The sequence below is a fragment of the Polyodon spathula genome, chromosome 27 (assembly GCF_017654505.1).
Source record: "Polyodon spathula isolate WHYD16114869_AA chromosome 27, ASM1765450v1, whole genome shotgun sequence".
NCBI classification, from domain to species: Eukaryota; Metazoa; Chordata; class Actinopteri; order Acipenseriformes; family Polyodontidae; genus Polyodon; species Polyodon spathula.
The window spans coordinates 8,559,022-8,578,656 of NC_054560.1; the positions used below are offsets into that span (position 1 = coordinate 8,559,022).

A 19,635-nucleotide genomic window follows, 5' to 3' on the forward strand; every position below is an offset into this window, starting at 1 on the left:
AATCTCAGTATAATATGTATTTCCTAGTTGAAATACCTAGCATCAATACCCGATCCTATTCTGGGAGTTGTAAACCCCAGTATAAACAACATGTCCTTTTACTGGTAGTATTTAAATAGCCAATATAAACATATATTGCATTACTAGCTTAATAATGGAAACCCAGTATAATGAATTCCTTTATAGTTGTGAGTCTCTTTTATAAATACTAGATTTGCTACTAGAAATTGTGGAGGCCAATTTACACACCCGGTCGATTGCTAGTCGTACATGAATAACAAATATAAAAGACCAGGTCGTCTGTTGCCAGCTGTAAATACAAAGCCCCTCACTGTTCCTTCTACGATTGTTACTTGCACATTCTGAAAAAGCACCTCTTTCCTCGCTTCAGTAACCATACTGTTCAATGCATTTAGTAAGTAAACAGAGGTGCTTGAAGTCGTCGTGTTTAAGGTTTGTGTGCGATAGTCGCCCTTTTCTATAGCAGAAATACTATAAACAGAACATTGAATTATTTAAAAATGTGCATATATTTTCTATACAGTATCTATTTTGGTGATGAATTGTTTTGTTTTGAGAAGTCGGGTAGAAAGAGATAGAAAACCCCATGTAGGCATGGCTTTCATGACTTTGCTTATAATCCTCACACCTCCCCTGATTCAAGACTTATGGTATAACCGCACCAGTGGGAGGGTGACTGGTTTTAACTTTGACAATTTCAATGATACACAATACACAACGCTGTTGTATAGCAGTATGGATGTCTTAACATCTTAGCCAGGTCTTGGATTTGTGCTCGTCTGAAACCAAAACGGCATTTCTCTTTCATAGCCTATACTCGAGTATTATCCCAATGTAAGCTGTGTATGCTTTCTATACGTGACACTTTGATCAATGCGTCGTGTCAGCATCGTGAATGCTAGTTGGCTATCCAGTGGGGATGGTGCTGGGGTCTTTCCTTTGTGTCTGAAATTGATTTCAGACACAGGGTAGTGTTGTCAAGACTGGGAATCGTCCCATTTTCGAGGAACAAGGTTAGGTTGAATCCACATTCAAAAGAAAAAGGCTAGTCCTCTGTATAGTAATCTTCTGGAATAGCCTAGCAGTAAGGGTGGTTGGCTTTCCATCAAGTATAGCCACCATCAGTAATCGCTTTGCAGTGTGCATGGCTAGCTGCCTTCATTTCTGATTTAGAAAGAAGTGTGAGCCTTGTTTTTTGTCTTTTTTTATACATCAGTATATATTTCAAAAATATCTTATGTGATGGCCAGCTACTATAATAGACTAGATGCAAGAGTTCAGCCTGAAGGGATAGGCTTGATGTGAGAGGGAGCATGGTTACCCATTTAGCCTAGGAGGTCTTAAAGATGATGCAGACAGAACATAGATTGCTTACCTGTGGTGTGTCTTAAGTTAAAGAGAAGAAAGCCCTTAGCCTTGTTCCTGTAGCAGCCGGTGAGCTCACACTGTGCGCTGCAGTGCCCGGTAACCTGGGGGTTGGTTTAGCCATGGTTTTGGGAGGATTGGAGTGCTGTCTGTGTTTAGTGCCAGTGTCACAGTATGTGGTTGGTTTGGTGGCAAGTAGGATTGGATAGCTTTATTCCCGTAATGAAAAATTTTCGTGTTGCTAGATATGCTTGGGATGCATTTCTCGTATTGAATTGCTCAGTAGAAACTCGGAGGAATTTATTTTTATTTTTTATTGTAAGTTGGATGGAATTGGCTTCATTGGGTGGCGTTGGCATTTTTTCTGATAATGTTAGTGAGTGGCGGCATTGAAGTGACTGTTATACCTTGTAATTTTTGTTGTTTTTTCCCCACTTTATTTATTGCATTTGTTTAAAGAACAGTGAAGCCTTCTTTTTATTTGATCACTTGTAATACCTTTCTGTTTTGACCACAAAGTGGTTGGTTCGGTGGCTTTTTGTAGTCGATAGCTGGTATCAAAGGGGATTGCAGTTCTTAATTACAATATGTGGTTGATTTAAGTTACCCAGTGACTGCTGTTTAGTTGTTTGTAGTCGTGATTTTTAAACAAAAATAAAAGGGTGCTATATACTTGTCAATCAAAACAGCTTGCTGGGCTTGTCATTGTCTTTCATTGAAAGGGAATTTTAAACTCCCTCTCGTGTACCAGGGATCTTTACAAACTGCAGTCTTTCTCAGCTGTTCATTTTTCACAAGACCAAACCGGTGCAAAGTGAAGTTTTCACCACAGTGTTGCTTGCAGGTCTGTTTGCTTATTATGCACAAATCAAGATGGCTTTTCGATTGACGCGTACACAAGTAGCAAAGCTTCCTGTGAACTGTGATGCTTTGATTACATTTTTAACACTAGTGCAATTTCCACCAGGGGCCTTGCGTGCAGCATACCGGGGCAGCGACTTTTGTAAGTTCCCAGTGACGTTTCTAAACAACAGTGATGTGTCATTTATAATCTGCAAAGAAAACTCCAGACCCCTGAAAAATAACCAAGGGGAATCTGGTATGGCGTTACTCAGGAAACAATCTGCAAGCCATTTCAAAGACTAGCATTCTTTATTTTATATATTTATTTATTTTTTAAAGAACATGCTCTGTCTTGCAAACGCAGGACAGACATTTCTGGACTGATCCGAGGTGCTCCGTGTGTGTTTCTCGCGCCAGTAAAGTGCTTTCCATGCAAAGAAAATGTCACTGCGGCTCCATGATTGGGGAAACTCGCAATGTGAGAAACAATCAGAATACAAAATCAGGCCAGGGGGTTTTCATAAAAGGCTGTGAACTGCCTTCATAACAAATCCCAGAAATAAACCCAACAAAAACCACACTGCTGAAACCTTATCACAAACCCCGACCCTTCTGCTGTCACTGGAGTGTAAACTCTGGGTTTCTATTATAATAAACTTCTTATCCTGAGCTGGGTGGGGGTGGGGGGGGGGTCACTTTGTGTTTTCTAATGCTATTTTCTGGAAGATCTTATTGTTATCGGTGCTCTTCTCTAGACCAAGAGTTTACAACAACAAAAAATGATTTGGAATTTTTCTGCTTTTTTTTATTATTAAAATGTTGTGTGTTTCCTAAAGACCTTGTGTGACTCTTTATTTTCTTCATTCTCAGTTTTGTAATTGTGATGTATTCTTCTACCCCTCCCAGTAAATGGTTTAATGATCTGAAAGAAGGTGACTGACCTTGATATATATATATCTATATCTATCTATCTATATATATATATATATATATATATATATATATGCATGCGCTGCACAGTGATCGCTAAAATTGACTCCTGCACATTTATCCAGAATTCCAATAAGACTCAATAAAATTGGAGACTGTAAAGTTGCTTGCTTTAAGTTTTATTTTAAAAAATATATATTTCAGATAACAAAAGAAAAACATTTATAGTAGTCAGACATTATAGTAGCTAAATTACAGTAATCTTTAAAAGAAAGGCTTCAATAGAAAAACAACACAATTTACACAAATAATGTTGTGATCGCTACCCTGTACCCTCAGGGTTCTTCCCTTATTCTATCGACAGTACTGCATCTGACTGCTGCACTCAAACAATCCCTTAATGCCTCCATTACCAGTCATCCCCAACAGCAAGACTATTAAAAGAGTCTTAGGCCCTGTCCACACTGCATAACCAAACTCGAAACAGTTTTAATTCAGCTCAAAGCATCCACACTGAAGTACCGTTTCATGTTTTATCGGATGTAATGTGTCCACAAATTAGTTTGGTTAGTTCCTAGCAGCGCAATGAACAGTGGAAATGAATACGACAGTATCCCACCCTGCACTGTATTTTATTTTAAAATAATGTGTTATGTTTCATATTAATAGAGGTGCATAGTGCTAAAAAGAAATAAAACAAGTATCTTGGAAAAAGTAAATCCGAACACACACAAGTAGGGCTTGAAGTTTTAAGGTTTTACTCACATTAATTAAAGCAAATCTGAGACATACAAAAAAAAATGTAAAAGCCATAAAAACAAAACTATTTAAATTCACACAGCTACTACCATAAAGGAGATGAAGTTTTAATTCATGTGTTTTTAGTTAGAGTTCTAGTAAATCTGTGGAGAGGAGAGAAGACTAAACTACTTTTTTTCTTTTTCCCCATGCATTACCCCATTCTTCTCATGAAACTGGTACAAAAGTCACAACAATTGAGTTAAAAAAAGTACATTCAGAAACTACAGAATTCTCAGTATGAAAAACAACTCAAATCAGTTCCAATTGCCAGCCCCCCCCCCCCCCCCCCCGCTCTGAAAGTGGTTTGGGGTTCAGGGTCTCTGAGAGCTGTCCTGGAAGCGAGCCTCCTCTGATATACCGTACTGCTCCAGGGGGTCCTGTGTGGGATTAGAGAGAGACGGTGTGTTCGGTCTGCGCCTCTTATCCCCTTAAACCGGATTTGAACCAGAAACTCCTTTGTCGCCAGCACCGTGTGCAGGGATAGAAATAACACTCCTATTGCACAGCACTTTTACCCACTCGAGGTCTTAACACATGCTTGAGTAGCCCCAGGTGACAACAAGCTCTGATGTGTCTGATTAAATTCATGAACTCAAACCAGGAATGGATGCCATGCAATGGGAGTCCTGGTTCCATCCCTGGTGTGTATCTTTCCTATATTGCGCTGCACTACCCTACAGTAACACATGCATTGGTTTTACACTCCTTACTTGTAAATGTTAACATAGCCATGGCCTTTTCCTAGCTCAGCTGCATCCCCTTGTGTCCCTGATCTCTGAGTTCGGCCGAGGCTGGCTAGAAGGTAGCCCCAGGATAACGTTCCGAGCCTCTAGTTGCCATGGCCCTCGACTATGGAGCTCAGCACAGCACCTGCACACACCCGGAGTACGAGAGAGGCAGCATTTTTAAAGCCAGGATAAAAACTTTATTATTATACATATTTATTTATTTTTAAATAAATGTACCAATTCATCCACTAGCTGTGCCAAGCTTTGCATTTTTGAGATTGATAAGATATGGTATGCCATTCTGAACTTTGTCAATTATAATACTACTAACACTAATAATAATAAAAATAATAACTCACCTTTCCTGTTAGCTTGTGAATCTCACTGCGATAAAATATAAGACTTCTTCTCATGAACTCATAGCTGTAAGGAAAAAAAGATGTTGATCCTGCTGACAGACAGGCAGATGGTTTAACTGGCTCTTGTGACAGACGGATGGGTTACCTGGCTCGGTGACACACATACAGACAGACAGGTGTGTTACCTGGCTCTGGTGACAGACAGACAGACGGACGGGTTACCTGGCTCTGGTGACACACATACAGACAGACAGGTGTGTTACCTGGCTCTGGTGACAGACAGACAGACGGACGGGTTACCTGGCTCTGGTGACAGACAGTCAAGCAGACAGATGGATTACCTGGCTCTGGTGACAGACAGACAGACAGAAGGGTTGCCTGGCTCTGGTGACAGACAGACAGACAGACAGACGAGTTACCTGGCTCTGGTGACAGACAGACAGACATGCGGGTTTCCTGCCTCTGATGACAGACAGACAGATGGACGGGTTACTTGGCTCTGGTGACAGATAGACAGAGGGGTTACCTGGCTCTGGTGAGCGACTCGACCCATTCCTGGCACTGCTCGCTGCTCTCACACTCAAACAGGTACTTCTTCTCCGACTCGTCTAGGAAGGCTGTGCGGAGAGGGAAGGCAAACCACACGCTAGGAACCAACTTCCACAAAGGGGGCGTTTCACACGCCTTCTGCAGACAATCATGACATTATATTTTATAACCCACCCTTCCTCTGCAGCCCCCTCTCTCTCTCTCTCTCCAATCACACTCACCCACTGAGAAGGCTGTGGGTTCCTCCTGCTCCACCTTGCACTGCTCCAGCAGCAGGGCACCAGCTGGCTGAGGGGATGGCAAAAACAACAGCCCCACAAAGGGGGGGTGAGGGCAATGTGGGCTGCAGCGCTCCCTCGATACTGTTGGATTTGGGTTCATTCCCGGTTAGGCTGCATTGACAGAAAGCCCTATATTGTCCTGCCTTAGGGCTCCACTAATTCATTGTGTTCAGTATTTCAGGTCTTGTTCACGTGTGGTCAGATAGCTGAGTAGAGAGGGAGTTCTGTATACAGAAGCTGCAGTGCTTCATCAGTGTTACATCTAATAAAGCCTGCTGTCCATTTCTGACAGCCTTAAGTGCCCCTGACCTTACCAGAAACCAGACCACACAGTCCAGTTTGTTTAGACCCCAAAAAGGTAGTTTTTATTGTAATGAAAATACCTGCTTGCCACTGTGGAACAAACTTGTTCCAGCCACTGCCTGCAGTAGTTTATAAATGACATCTTCATGCTCAATACAAAGACATTTTAAAAAGAGGGGCTCCCTGCCTGATCCCTAATATTGTGGCCACAGCCTCCTAGACCCTACCTCCTCCTCATCCATCCGGAAGTAGAACAGGAAGTTGATCACTAGCTTGACCAGGCGTCTCTTGACCACTGTGGGAGAAAGACAGGCAGGCAAATTACAGACCTGGTACAGCTCCCTTGTTTCAGCGGGCGAGTTCAGCAGCCATTCAATGCACAGCGTGAGAGTAGGGGGTCGCTTATACCTGAGAACCAACATTAATTGGCTCCAGGGATAGAATTATGACTCCTATTGCATAGCCGTTTCACCCATTCCAGGTTTTAATACAAGCTTCATTAGTCAGAGTGCATGGGAAAAAAAAGCTCAGGCGAGTCATTAAACATAGTAAAACCAGGAGTGGATCAAACTGCTATGCAACGGGAGTCTTATTTCCATCCCTGTACTCTACAGCGTTTCACAGTAGATAAAGAAATAAGACTCCTATTGCATAGCACTTTGATCCAATCCTGGTTTTCCTATTAATTTAATAAGACTTACATGTAACCTATACCTACACACTGGGGCTAATCAAGCTCATAGTAAAACCTGGAATGGGTGAATCTGCTATGCAATAGGAGTCTTATTTCCATGCTTGTTTTACAGTGTTCTACTTCAGCGAAGGTATACCATTTGGCGAATGAAAAGTTCGACCTCATAATGATTTGGGGTGCTGGCAAAAAAAATGTACTACCACTACTGTGAAAAAAGCACTGGTTTGCGGTAAGGCTACTCTACGTCCCAGATCCTCAAATGCATTTAAACAAGCAAGCGTTCTCCGCAAACCAGTAAAGCAGCTGACAGCGGTGAGAACCGAAATGCCGTGGTATTTACTATCTTATATAAGCAGAGACTTCTCTTTTCAGTGTTGCATAATGAAAGAGATTGATTTATACAGTACGTGGAGATCAAACACAAGCCCGGCTGTATCGTCGTGTACCTTACTATACGACAAGCTAACCTCATTATCATGTAACACACACCCCATAACAAGATAAGATTGTGCGGTTTTCATTTCGTCACAACGGTGTACCCGTGAGATAAGGGAGGGTGGGAAAAAGGGAAAAGGGAATTTATTTATGAGCGTTATAGTTGCAATAAAAAAAACAAAGGCACATAATGTTTCCATTCCAGTATCTGCACAAAAAAAATTAGTCATTTAACTGGAAATTTCCGCTTTCTATAGATTTTCTTGCGATAATGAAACCAGACGAGAAAGGCGGCTGCCAGCCTATTTTCTGCTTCTAGTAAACACTGCTTTCGTTTATATTTAGGGAAACTGTTAGAAACCAGTCCTACATTGAGAAAACGACCATATGTAAACAATGTATTTAACTTAAACAAATCGAATCGAACCGTGGTGTCGCTGTCTAGGAGTCACGACTTCATGTTAGAGCCGGGGGCAGCCAATAGATTGGAGGCTGTGCTTCAGACAGCACACGACCTGTGCTTTCATTGCAGTCCTCGCAATATTTAATACAGACGCATTGCTCACCGTCTCCCTTCTTCGGCCCTCTCATTCCCAGCTCGGCCGCCTTTTCCGACGGCTGCTTTGAGATACAAAGCAGCTCTTTTTCGTTAAACCTCATCCCGGCGCTGATCTCAACCCCCGAGTGCGCTTTCACATCCCTTTTTTTAATTCTTGGTCAGATCCGCCGCAGTCTCATGAGAAGCCAGCAGGAGGGTACAGAGATACAGGCAGGCAGGGTGCGAATGCAATCTACAGGGATCTGCGGGTCGGGTCCCGTGTAAATTATCCCATCTCCACGAACCACTAACGATAACACATTGCTTTTCAAGGGAGGATCTTCCTTGTTTAAGTTATTGCCCAGCTTGCCCCCTAGCCACAGCAGGACAATAAAGTTGTTATTCAAACCCGGAAATGTTTTAATTGGTTGGGTAAACATTGTTTTTTGTAATTGTCACATCGCGATATGAATCTCTGGCTCGGTGTACGCGTTCGCATTACGCGTGTCTTGCTAAATACGAGCTTTAGAATTAGATATACAAATGACATATAGTTTGTGATACGCGATATATTGGCTTGTCATTCTGTCTGAGAAAAACTACTAATCCCAGCATGCCCAAGATTTTTGCGTGGGGGCGTCGACAAGGTTGTTTCCGCAGTGCACTCTGGGAGATGTAGTTCACCACACTCTGAACCGTCATTTTATGGCGCTTACTTTTTATTGCAAGCCCGTTTACTTGAATGTATTATCGTCAAGGTAACGGTGTACAACCCCCCCCCCCCATATTATACTGTGTATATTTAGCCGTGTATTAGTCCTATGAATAGTATCCCGCTACATTATTTTTCTTTTTTTTTAAACCACGGTCAAAATGTATTGGAACATCAAATGTGCCAATAAAGTTTGTTGACGCCTTGGTTGGGGAGGCGGTTGTTAATAAAGTATTTTATTAAGTCACTGCGCAAGCGCAGCCGGTGGAAGTTGTGCGTGTGGTAAACGTGAAGGTAAGATTCAAATTTGTGTTCTTGTGTAAAATGAATGAATTAATAAATTAATAAGTAAATAAGTAAGTAAATACATTAGTTATAACGGCGTTGTATGCGAGATTAGACTGTACCATATATCTGGACAAACTGGAGTAAAAACCGCTTAATTTATCGATTGGGTTTCATTTAATCAGCGACGATAGTCTGCTCGTGAATACATGCTCGTTACGGCCGTTTATTTTGGTTGTTTTATATACAGCAATGCGCCTCATGTTGCCCAGGTTCAGTAGATGCGGTGTTTTACTTGTTAACTTGGTGAAATCGTGGCGGTACTTCTTTTAGCACGTATTCCAGATTTTAAATAAACAGGCTACAAAACCGGCTTTACCAAGCCTGGGTGTTTAAATGTACACTACAGGTTGTTTACGTTTCATGACCAGGCATTGCGAATTCAGCTTCAAGAACTCGTACGCGTTTGTATTTCTACTCTAAAACTAATGGAGACTCCTTAACGTTTGAACCCAGCTGTACAGCAGGGGTCAGGCACAGCCGTGGAGGGCAATGCTCCTCCAGGGTTACTTCATAGCAGACGCCCTTATCCAGGGCGACTTACAGTTGTTACAAAACATCACATTGCAAAGTATCACATTACAGATAAGAGCAGTTATAAAATACAATAACAGTGAGTAGTAAGAGCACATGCAAATAAGAGAAAAAAGTAAATAATTACGTTTGAGAGAGATTTCGACCAAGAGCAGTGACTTGTAGCAAAGATATTTGCTTTTAAGATCATTTTATTAAGAGTGCATAGTAAGTACGATAAATGGATGAGAGCGATTTCAAATAAGAACAATTACAAAACACGTGTTAATACTATTACCTTTTAAGAGTAAAATCAAGTACAGAATACAGAAAATTTAGTTCTTCTAATTGAGAGCAGCAGTGGAATACAGCAAAGTGTGGCACAGTTCAGTGCAAGTAAAAGTTGATGCAAGTGCTGACACAATTGGGTGCCATGTAGTCCAGTATAGTGGAGGGTTGTGAGGTTTACAGATGCTGCTTGGACAGGTGTGTCTTGAGGAGGCTGGAAGTTGGTGAAGGGCTAATATCCATGGGTGGGGCAAGGGTGGAGAAGGAGCGGGCTCTGGCAGCAGGGGTGGAGAGCGCCGTAGGCGAGTACAATTCTCTGTGGCTGACCCTGCATTCGCTCCTGCAGAGTGCAGCCTGCGACGATGGATTTCCAGCACAGGCCGGGAGGGAAGACGGGGAGCGGGGGCGTGGCCTCCTCCTCGGAGAGTAACCGCGACCGGCGAGAGCGTCTGCGGCAGCTCGCCCTCGAGACCATCGACATCAACAAGGACCCCTACTTCATGAAGAACCACCTGGGCTCCTATGAGTGCAAGCTGTGCCTGACCCTGCACAACAACGAGGTACTGCTGGACCTGCCGCTCCCGCTACAGAGCGGTTGGTTGATCCATTGCGGGTTTTACTGCTGTACTTAACCATGAGCTCAGGAAGGGGTGTGGCATTTCATTGTCTATCAGTTCATCATCAAGGCCATCGCATGTATTGTAATGCATGTGCTATCATGATGGGTTCTTGTACAGTGATTTAGGGTGTTGTTGCAAACCAATGCTTAGGCTCACAATAAACCCTGGATGGGCTCAAACTGCTATGCAATGGGAGTCCATCTCGCCATCCCTTACCTGTCTGTGGGAAACAAAATCATGATTAATTTGCAAACTGTTACATGCTGTGTGCAAAAACTGTGGCAGGATATAGGTTTGTAATCTTTATTTATTTATTTATTTTTTAGGGAAGCTATTTAGCTCACACACAAGGAAAGAAACATCAAACAAATCTGTAAGTAGAACCTACTATATATAATATATATAATTTTTTATTTCTTCACTTGTAATGGTTCTAGTTCTAGAGGATTTTCAATTGTAATTGCTACTGTGTGTGCAGATCAGTAGAAAGCTATCTGAGGCACAACTGAAGTATCCTCCTGTCTCTGTTCCCTGTCTTTCAGAGCACGGAGAGCAGCTAAAGAAGCCAAGGAAGCCCCTCAGCAGCCTGCGCCGGAGAAGGTGAAGGTGGAAGTGAAGAAGTTTGTGAAGATCGGCCGCCCTGGATACAAAGGCAAGGAGGGAGGGCTGCAGGGAGCCAGAGCAGGAGAGACTCCTCTGAACTGAGATGCTTCTAGGACTGTGCCTTTCCATACAGTGCTTCCTCAATACGTGCACATCAAAAATACATTCAAATAGTGAAATGCTGAAAAGGGATCATTTGTGTGTTGTACAATTTGCGCTCGGCATTAGCTGGATCTGTGAAATTAACACGTGAGGCAAGATTCGACTGAAAACTTTTCTTTAAATGTATAAACAATCCATTTTAATGACCGTTCAATAAGAGTTGTTTTCGGAAGCATAAACAATTGAAATAATCCACAGTCTTGACACCAGTGCGACTGTTTTGTTCATTCTGTTTTATTTCTGATTTCGTTTTTTTATTTTTCTTCACAGTAACAAAACAGAGGGACCCAGAAACAGGACAGCAGAGTCTGCTTTTCCAGGTAAGCGAGGCAATTCAGGGTTGGAAAGAAGACTCCCATTGCGCAGCAGTTTGATCCGTTGCTGGTTTCACTATGAGTTTAATAAGTCACCTGCGCTTGTGACCTGTACACTCTGACTGGTCATAGCAAAACCTGGCATGGGTCAAGCTGCAGCAGGAGTCTCTCTTTCCATCCGTTGTGGCTTGGCTCGTGTGCCTCCTTCCTAACTCTTGTCTCCCTGGCTCCCCCTCTCTGTACAGATTGACTACCCGGAGATCTCGGAGAGCATTGCCCCTCGGCACCGATTCATGTCGGCTTACGAGCAGCGCATTGAGCCCCCGGACCGGCGTTGGCAGTACCTGCTGCTCGCCGCGGAGCCCTACGAGACCATTGCGTTCAAGGTACGGTCACTATTCTGTAGAACCAGGACTATTCACAGTGATACTACTGTGAAGCATCTTTGTCTTGCACAACAAAAAGTGACAGATTTCAAACCAGGGATGGCAGTAAGACTCCCATTGCATAGCAGTTTGATCCATTCCTGGTTTTTCTGTGTTTAGTAAGACACACCCGAGCTTGCTACCTCTATGAGGTGACTTGCCAGTCTTTAAACCTGGAATGGGGAAACTGCTATGCAAGTGGAGTCTTATTTCCATCCCTGAAAACCATGAAGTGGTGAAGGGCCCTTGTACGTTAAGTATAGTGCATAACAATTTACTGTCAGCCTGGCCACGAATTAACCAAATTTGTGAATTATCGAATCGTGAAATAACGATGGGCTTTCAACTACCAGTAAGATGGCTGCAACTATTGTAGCATGGCTACTGTGACTGCATAGCACTATTACTTTACCCCAGGGGGATCCAATCACAGTTCTGGAGGGCCATTCCACTCCAGGTTTAACAGATACAATGAGAGAATTACCTGATGCAGGGTCTGAAGAGTTTATCGGTTCAATTAAATATTAAGAACAGGGTTGAATACCCTTCTAGTTTAGGACTCTTCCCACTATTGCTTTAGCTCTGCTACTACCTGAACTACTCAGGCTGTGAAGCGTATTTGAGTACTCAAGCACAATGAATTGTTAGCACTCAAATTGTAGTCCACAGGACAGGCAGAGGAAAACTTAGGGGTTTCAGTGACTGGGGGTAGTGAAATGGGTGACCTTCTGAACTCAGGGGTTTGTCTTTCAGGTACCCAGCAGAGAGATAGACAAAGGAGAGAGCAGGTTCTGGACCCACTGGAACAGAGAGACCAAACAGGTACTTTTTTTTTTTTTTTTTTTTTCCCCCATTGGCAGTGACTTCCAGTCTCCAGGGTGCATTTGCAGTGCTCTGGTGTTTAATGTTAACCCTCTGTTGCATGTGATATAAAAAAATACAAATAAACACTGATTCCTGCTAACGAGGCATTAGCCGAAAACAAGTGTTGATTTCATTATAACATCGTCTTGCTGTTTAATAAGCAATTCCCTAAACTTGCGATTCATGATGCTCTCATGGTAATAACTCTCTCTCTCTCTCTCTCTCTCTCTCTCTGCTCTTTACCTCTCCCCAGTTTTTCCTGCAGTTCCACTTCAAGATGGAGAAAGCCATGCAGCCTCCTAGTGGCCCCATGCCCCCCATGGGGATGAAGAGACCCCCTCCCCTAATGGGGAGCCTGACCCCCCGACCCCCTCCATAGCTGAGGTACGGGGGAGGAGGGGGACCCCCTTACGGGGGGGAATGCCTTCGGGGACGGGGGACCTACAGAATCCCGTCCCCCGCAGATGCCTCCACAGATGCCCCCTCAGATGCCTCCACAGATGCCCCCTCAGATGCCTCCACAGATGCCCCCTCAGATGCCTCCACAGATGCCCCCTCAGATGCCTCCACAGATGCCCCCTCAGATGCCTCCACAGATGCCTCCACAGATGCCCCCGCAGATGCCCCCCAGCCCTGGAATGCCCCCTCCGGCCCCCCTGCCCCCCCTCATGAGGCCGCCGCTGCCAAGCGAAGGCCCGGGGGGCGTGCCACCCCCTCCTCCAAGCAACTGAACACCCTCCCCCTTCTGACCCTTGTGTTTTTAAACATCAAGGATCTAGGTGTTTTTAATTGTTTGTTGAGGCTGCTGCCTGCCTCGTTGCTGTACTGATGAATAAAGTTTTTTTTTTTTCTTTTCCAGAAATTTTGTTTTTTATGTGTCTACTTTGTCATGTCCTATTGGCTTGGTGTTCACCATCCTCTGTCTCCCAATCTCAATTTAGGGCTAGCAGGCATACGGTTTCTTGGTATTCCTTGCAGCGATAGGTGGTTACGCACTTACTGTACTTACAGGGCACTCAGTGCACCTTCCTGTCAGACGGCGACAGGACCCAAGCTGCAAGGGGAGAAACATTCTGTACAGCCAGATATTATTATTGTTTGAAAATGCCTTTCTTACTCATTACTCCTGTCATAAAAGCAGCAAAACCCTTTATCAGGGCTTGGGACAGATGCACGTCTAAAAATACACTGTTCATTCCCACCTTCACAGATTCACAGCCAGCCTTGTCCAAGCCCCTGCCTTCTTGGCAAGCACTCTGAGAATCCTATCTCCTGTTCTATATATTGTTTTATTTTCTGTACACTCAAGGCCACTTGTTGTTCCATCACCCTGCAGCCCACAAACTCCCTATTTTTTTATCCCCCAACAAAAGCAACAAAAATAAAAGCGAGCTGTACAGTCCCAGCCAGTGCAGTTGCATGTGCATCTGAGCAGAGCGGGGATGTGGGGCGTATTGCTTGGCTTCATCCTGCTTCAGCCTTGCTTGTGCTTGCCGGAGAGGGCTGACGTTTCAGGCAATGAGCTGAGTGACCGAGCCCCCGGAACGGATTCAAACCTCTCGACAGGAGAGGGGAAAGCAGGCTTCGGGAATCTTTTTGGAAAGAATCCCGGAGAAAGGGATCCAGGGGTTGTTGGTTTAGAAGTGGGGGGGAACTCCTCTCAGGGGGGTCCCAGGCAGTCCCTCAGGGTTACGAACGAGTCTGTCGTCAGCCAGGATTGCCATCAGTCCTGGGATGAGGTTTTGGGAATCTCCTGGAAGCATGAGAGGCAGTTCTTAGCAGACCTGCGCCAGTCCTGGAGGAAGGGAGAAGGGACCTCATCCCAGTTCGGGCTCTGTCCTGCAGCCCCCAGCCACCTGCTTTCCTCCCTGAAGGACCTGGCTGCTTATCTGCGGGACCCCAGAGAGGGAAGCAAGCTGCACACACTGCAGCCCAGAGAAGGCAAGGACAAATACCTTTTTGTTGCTTCTTTTTTTGCAGTTTTTAGTTGCAAGTTATTTCCTCATTCGTTTCTTTTGCAAGAAGTTTATTTTGATTCAGATATTAATATTTGCTTTGATGTGTAATAAAAGCATTTCCTTTCATTCCAGCACATTTCATTTAAAACGGGCATGCATTTTGAATGTCCAAATTAATTGTTTTTGGCATCCACTCTAAATTAATTTCAAAACCAGTTTAAATTAAAAGTAAAATAATATCATTTAATTAAATGAAGGTAATCTTGAATCTATAGAAAGTTGACAGAGTCATGGAGTAGGACATGTGGACAAAACCATAGGCACCAATACAGTATAGAATGCATAGTAGCTAGCAACATTGTGACAAGGGGTTCACTGAAAGGGATGCCGGGGTTTGGTAAAATGTTTTGTAAAACACTTAAAAACACCGGTGGCCTCTTCGGTATAATCGTGCAAATAGAGGTATGAGACTATTTTAGAAAAGGTCTGAAATTGAAAATCTATTGGATCTAATTGCAGTGCTTTAATTGTAGTCTTTTATCAGTGTTACTCCAATCAAGTCCAGTACCTTATTGAACCAAGTAACAAACCAGCTGAGAAATAAGCCAGATAAAACCATGCAATCCAAACTGTTCAGTGCAGATTTAGACATTACAGGTATCAGCAAATCCAGTTAATGAATACAAAAGGTTAATGGAAACCAGACTGATCAATTTTAACTCTCTCTGTAAAACAGTCAAACTGGCTGCTGCGAATTCAAACGAGTCTGAAGAAGAGGAAAGCTGGAACTTTGCCAGGTTACCATGCTGGTTTATAGTAATGTAGATCAATAATCCTCTTGGTCTTGCATTTACACCTGTCTTCAGCATTAGGGAGTTTTTACTCAGGACCATGGTCTTTTATATCAGATGTTTGATTTATTTATTTTTAAATTTTTTTGTGACAGAGCGCTGGGAGGATCAGGGGCTGCACCTGGAGTTCAGAGTGCCTGCTCACAGGCGCCCACTACAGGATCAGCTGACCTCCGCCCTGGTCTTCTATCCTAATGGGTCCACCCTGGACGAGGCAGAGAGAGAGGGGGAGGGGCTGAGCATCTTCTTTACAATGGAGTCCCCCAGCCGACACAACCAGGTATGTGAGACAACTTTTAGGCACTGCGGGCCAGAGCTGCCAGCTAGCAGAAACATCTTGCCTTATACAATAGTATCCACAGTAACTGAACAGAATATCTGTGTTCATGAATCCGAGCCCTGCTACTCCAGCTGTACCAAGGAGGTCCAATCACAGTCCTGGAGGGCCATTCCACTCCAGATTTAATGGGTACAATTAGATAATTAACTGTTTCAGGATTCCAGTCCTGGTCTTTGTTCCAACCCTGTTATAAATTGTTTAATGTAATCAATAAAATCTCCATCCAGACCCTAAAGTAGTTCAGTTTTACCTGTTAAAACAGGAGTTTAATGGCCCTCAGGACCGGGTTTGCACACCCCTGAACTGAGGGTAGTGTTCCAGGAGAGGTCAGGTCATGTGCTGCTAACAGAGCACTGTCTCAGACTAACAACAGCTGATAATAACTCTGAAATTACCTGGTATTTACTGCTGTCTGCCGTGTTACTGCTTCACTCTCTGTGTCTGATTCCAAGACGGCCTGTTTCTCTACGGACACGAGATACCTCGTCCTGGATGCAGAGTGGCTGCTGGAAAACTCCACTCATGGGCATCCCGTTTACAGAGTCCACCTGGGGATCCACAGCGTTGACACAGGTGAACCCCAAACCCCCTCCCTGTTCTCTCTCTCAGAATCCACCTGGGGATCCACAGCGCTGACACAGGTGAACCCCAAACCCCCTCCCTGTTCTCTCTCTCAGAATCCACCTGGGGATCCACAGCGCTGACACAGGTGAGCCACATCCCCCTCCCTGTTCTCTCTCTCTCCTGAGGTCAGTGTGTAACTGTTACTCTCCCCCCTGCCCCATGCCCCAGACTCCCCTCTCATATACAGTGGGCAGAGATTTGAACTGTAGTATATATACATTTATTATATATACTTGGGTAAAGTCTCTGCTAAATAAAAAAAAAATAATAATATACTGCTGTCTCCCTTTAAAAGTTTCTGCACTGTATGCCGACTGTATATTACTGTTACCCCTGTAAACGACCCCAAAGGATTATAGGAGCTCTATATAGTTAGGGTTACCATATGACTCCTTGTACACAAGGACAGTTTGGGACAGTTCAGGCTTTTCAGCTCGCATTGCAGTGCATTCTGGTTGTTTTATTACACTTACCAGAATGCACTGCGAGTTGAGAAACCTGACCTGTCCCAAACTGTCCTAGTGTACATGGAGTCATATAGCTGGCAGATAATAATGGACTTGTGCCAGGAGTGTCCCTCACCCCGAATATGTTAATGCAATAGGCTACTGAGTGACTATTCAGTTTACAAGCCAGGGTTACCCACAGAAGACCCATACAATGTGTACCTTGTTGTTCAGTGTGCAACTCAGAATTCCTTCCCCAGGCTCTCTGCAGCAGTTCCTGATTGGGGAGGATAAGGAGTGCAACACAAGGTTGAGCCCAACACTGCTGGTCCTGGTGGACGGACAGACGGACAGGTGGGTGCTAATGCGACGTTCCTTGAAGATCATTTAGTACCTGTGTACCCACCCAGTACATGTAAATACCACTCAACAGTTGGTGGGCATCATAGAAGCTATCTATTGTTTCTAAGACTAAGAGTCAGCACCATGTAGTGATCTGCCACTTTGGATCAATACACAGTACCACATAAGAGCGCTTATCATTATCACTTTGGTTGCCATCAAACTGCTGTTAATCTCAATCATATTGGACTCTTCTGCTGTGTATTTTTTCTTAAAAATTTGCCTGTGTGTCCCAGCCAGCACGACTCTCTGAGAAATGCCCCCCCGCATCACCGGGACTCGACTTACGAGTTCCTCACTGAGCTGAAGGGCTTCCTGAGTGCCATGCTGCGCGATGAAAATGAGGGCGCCCCCCTGCAGCTGCATGTGGACCTCGACAGCCTGCAGTCCGTCCAGCATGGGTACCTCAATGCCTCTTCCGAGGACGGGGCTCTGCTCCGGCAGCTGCTCGAATCCGACGCCCCCACGCTGTTCCGCTTCCCGCGCCGCCTGGAAGATCTGCGGGGCCATGGAGTGGAGCTGGTGCTGGAGGAAGACCTTCTGGACCTGCTGAACACCCGGCTCAGCGACACCGTCGCCCAAATCCAGAGGCACACGGAGCTGCAGAGCCGCGGGGGCCTGGCCCAGCTGCAGAGGTTACTGCGAGGATGCTTCCACCTGACACAAGGACCAGGTACGGATGCTGTGCCATTGTCATTGTTCTTATTGTTTGGTGCATTTTTAAAAGAGTCCCCACTAGCCTTTTTATTCTGTTTCCAACAATTCTTAATGGTGCGTATTTCACTCAAGTTCGGCACTTCTTTTTTGACGCTCTGATATTTTTGATCAAGTTTCCATTTTGTTTTGCTGGCAATACACTAGCTGTGCACTAGATGGTGCTGGCCCTTGCTAACAATACAAGTCTGATCGTGCCTCCTTTACATATGACACACAACTACAAATGAATGGAATTCTGGACCTAACCCTAACCCTAACCCTAACCCTTTCTTATATTCTAAGAGCTCAAAGTGGGTATTGTTTGTTTTGCATTCACATTGTATTTCCTGGGCCCCCGCTGTTATTCTAGGTGTGCCCCCAGAAGAGACGCCTGCAAACCCACGGCAGAGGCAGTACCACTCCCTGCTCTTACTCAAAGCCCTGCAGACGGTACAGTCCACCTGGGGTCAGCGAGGGCAGAGACAGAAGCCGACCCGCCAGGACCGCAGCCACGGGCACCACACGGACTGCAGGCTGCATGAGCTCTCCGTCAGCCTGCACAGGTACAAACACATCCTGCAGCCCCAAGACCTGTCCATCGGTAACTGCCAGGGCCACTGCCGTTTTCCGCTCGCTGACAGCGACAGGTATCAGTACAACAACCATGCAGTGCAGCTGCTGCTCCAGCACGAGAGAGACCCAGGCCTGGAGAGGGCGCCCTGCTGTGTCCCGGTGGAGTACAGAGAAACACATGTGGCAGAGATCACAGGTTATGGGTTAAAAATCTCAGACAAGCGCAATACGATCGCTGTGAAATGTGGCTGCCGGTAGTGATTTGTTAACATCTGCTCTCTCACACTCACAAATGAATGTGCTAATCATGCACCCGGTAGCCTATATATTTAAAAAAAAAAGATCTAGAACTAGATTGTCAATAGTCTGGATGATAGATATATTTCATTCACACAAAAGGTCGTACACACATCCACATACAAAGCTATACACACATAATGTAATCCAAGCACACACATACCCAGTCATACACACACACGGTAATATTTTTTACATCTGTGTTTAATATTTATATTTGTTTGACCATTGTATGTAACCAGATGAAAACACTGAAGTTCTTCTAAGAAAACAGGAGTGTTGTGTCTTTGCCTTGCCACAAGTTTTTACTAGGCTTAGCATTTGTGTCCTGTATTAATGAGCGTTTTATGCCGCAGCGCGCAGCAGAAAAATAAATTCATACTTTGAGTAAAAAAAAGAACTGTGCTCACGAATCTCGTTTTTATTCGTTCAACAGCAGCTTCACAAATACAGACACAGGAACGGTTCACATGAACTAAGTATCATTTTGTATTCCTAGTCAGTGGATTTCACACTCATTTACATGAGCAGCCTCTTCCCAATCAACCCGCCTGACGCTCACTTGATGTGCATCCTCGTATATATTGATAAAGAGGAGCTCATTTTACAGTCTCTTTTTTTTTGGCATTCCCATCGATCCCTTTATTGCTCTCCCGTGGAGTGATGTGCGGACGATTCCCGTCTGCTCCTCTCCTCTCTGAATCATAGGTACTGTTCACAGTTTTGATGGGTTAACCCTTGGAATGCTACCATTG

General features: G+C 44.5%; 3 protein-coding genes across 5 annotated transcripts; 2 read left to right on the top strand and 1 right to left on the bottom strand.

The window, feature by feature from the left end:
* Positions 1-3,835: 3,835 nt before the first annotated feature.
* On the bottom strand, positions 3,836-8,335 carry LOC121301589 (pleckstrin homology domain-containing family J member 1-like). Of its 3 annotated transcripts, XR_005947634.1 has the most exons (7): positions 7,876-8,276; positions 6,408-6,475; positions 5,818-5,884; positions 5,574-5,664; positions 5,048-5,111; positions 4,671-4,830; positions 3,836-4,337 (listed from the first exon to the last, which is right to left on the bottom strand). XR_005947634.1 is itself a non-coding variant. In XM_041231103.1 (6 exons), exons 1-6 carry the CDS (start codon positions 7,967-7,969, stop codon positions 4,272-4,274), a joined length of 450 nt encoding a protein of 149 aa, XP_041087037.1. In that variant the 5' UTR covers positions 7,970-8,266; the 3' UTR covers positions 3,836-4,271. The 3 variants fall into 3 exon arrangements, 2 of the variants coding, with proteins under 2 accessions (XP_041087037.1, XP_041087039.1); XM_041231103.1 differs by lacking the exon at positions 4,671-4,830 and having other exon boundaries at positions 7,876-8,266; XM_041231105.1 differs by lacking the exons at positions 3,836-4,337; positions 4,671-4,830; positions 5,048-5,111 and adding an exon at positions 5,344-5,431 and having other exon boundaries at positions 7,876-8,335.
* Positions 8,336-8,759: 424 nt separating this feature from the next.
* Positions 8,760-13,551, top strand: LOC121301590 (splicing factor 3A subunit 2-like). Its single transcript, XM_041231106.1, has 9 exons — positions 8,760-8,853; positions 10,052-10,265; positions 10,652-10,698; positions 10,868-10,977; positions 11,361-11,410; positions 11,650-11,790; positions 12,583-12,651; positions 12,947-13,068; positions 13,139-13,551. Exons 2-9 carry the CDS (start codon positions 10,068-10,070, stop codon positions 13,422-13,424), a joined length of 1,023 nt encoding a protein of 340 aa, XP_041087040.1. The 5' UTR covers positions 8,760-8,853; positions 10,052-10,067; the 3' UTR covers positions 13,425-13,551.
* A 311-nt stretch (positions 13,552-13,862) lies between these two features.
* Positions 13,863-19,398, top strand: LOC121301204 (muellerian-inhibiting factor-like). The gene is made up of 7 exons (XM_041230348.1): positions 13,863-13,868; positions 14,082-14,634; positions 15,598-15,782; positions 16,295-16,415; positions 17,173-17,266; positions 17,551-17,987; positions 18,381-19,398. Exons 1-7 carry the CDS (start codon positions 13,863-13,865, stop codon positions 18,839-18,841), a joined length of 1,857 nt encoding a protein of 618 aa, XP_041086282.1. The 3' UTR covers positions 18,842-19,398.
* The last annotated feature ends 237 nt before the right edge of the window (positions 19,399-19,635 follow it).

Excerpts from the sequence above, each read along its gene's own strand:
- LOC121301204 (XM_041230348.1), top strand. Across the intron at positions 15,783-16,294 it reads CCCCCAGCCGACACAACCAG|ACGGCCTGTTTCTCTACGGA; the intron begins GTATGTGAGACA and ends TCTGATTCCAAG. Across the intron at positions 16,416-17,172 it reads GATCCACAGCGTTGACACAG|GCTCTCTGCAGCAGTTCCTG; the intron begins GTGAACCCCAAA and ends TTCCTTCCCCAG.
- LOC121301589 (XM_041231103.1), bottom strand. The coding sequence starts at position 7,969 with ATGAGGTTTAACGAAAAAGAGCTGCTTTGTATCTCAAAGCAGCCGTCG. Across the intron at positions 6,476-7,875 it reads AGGGCCGAAGAAGGGAGACG|TGGTCAAGAGACGCCTGGTC; the intron begins GTGAGCAATGCG and ends TTTCTCCCACAG. Across the intron at positions 5,665-5,817 it reads ACCCACAGCCTTCTCAGTGG|CCTTCCTAGACGAGTCGGAG; the intron begins GTGAGTGTGATT and ends CTCTCCGCACAG.
- LOC121301590 (XM_041231106.1), top strand. The coding sequence starts at position 10,068 with ATGGATTTCCAGCACAGGCCGGGAGGGAAGACGGGGAGCGGGGGCGTG. Across the intron at positions 11,411-11,649 it reads AGCAGAGTCTGCTTTTCCAG|ATTGACTACCCGGAGATCTC; the intron begins GTAAGCGAGGCA and ends CTCTCTGTACAG. Across the intron at positions 11,791-12,582 it reads ACGAGACCATTGCGTTCAAG|GTACCCAGCAGAGAGATAGA; the intron begins GTACGGTCACTA and ends TTTGTCTTTCAG.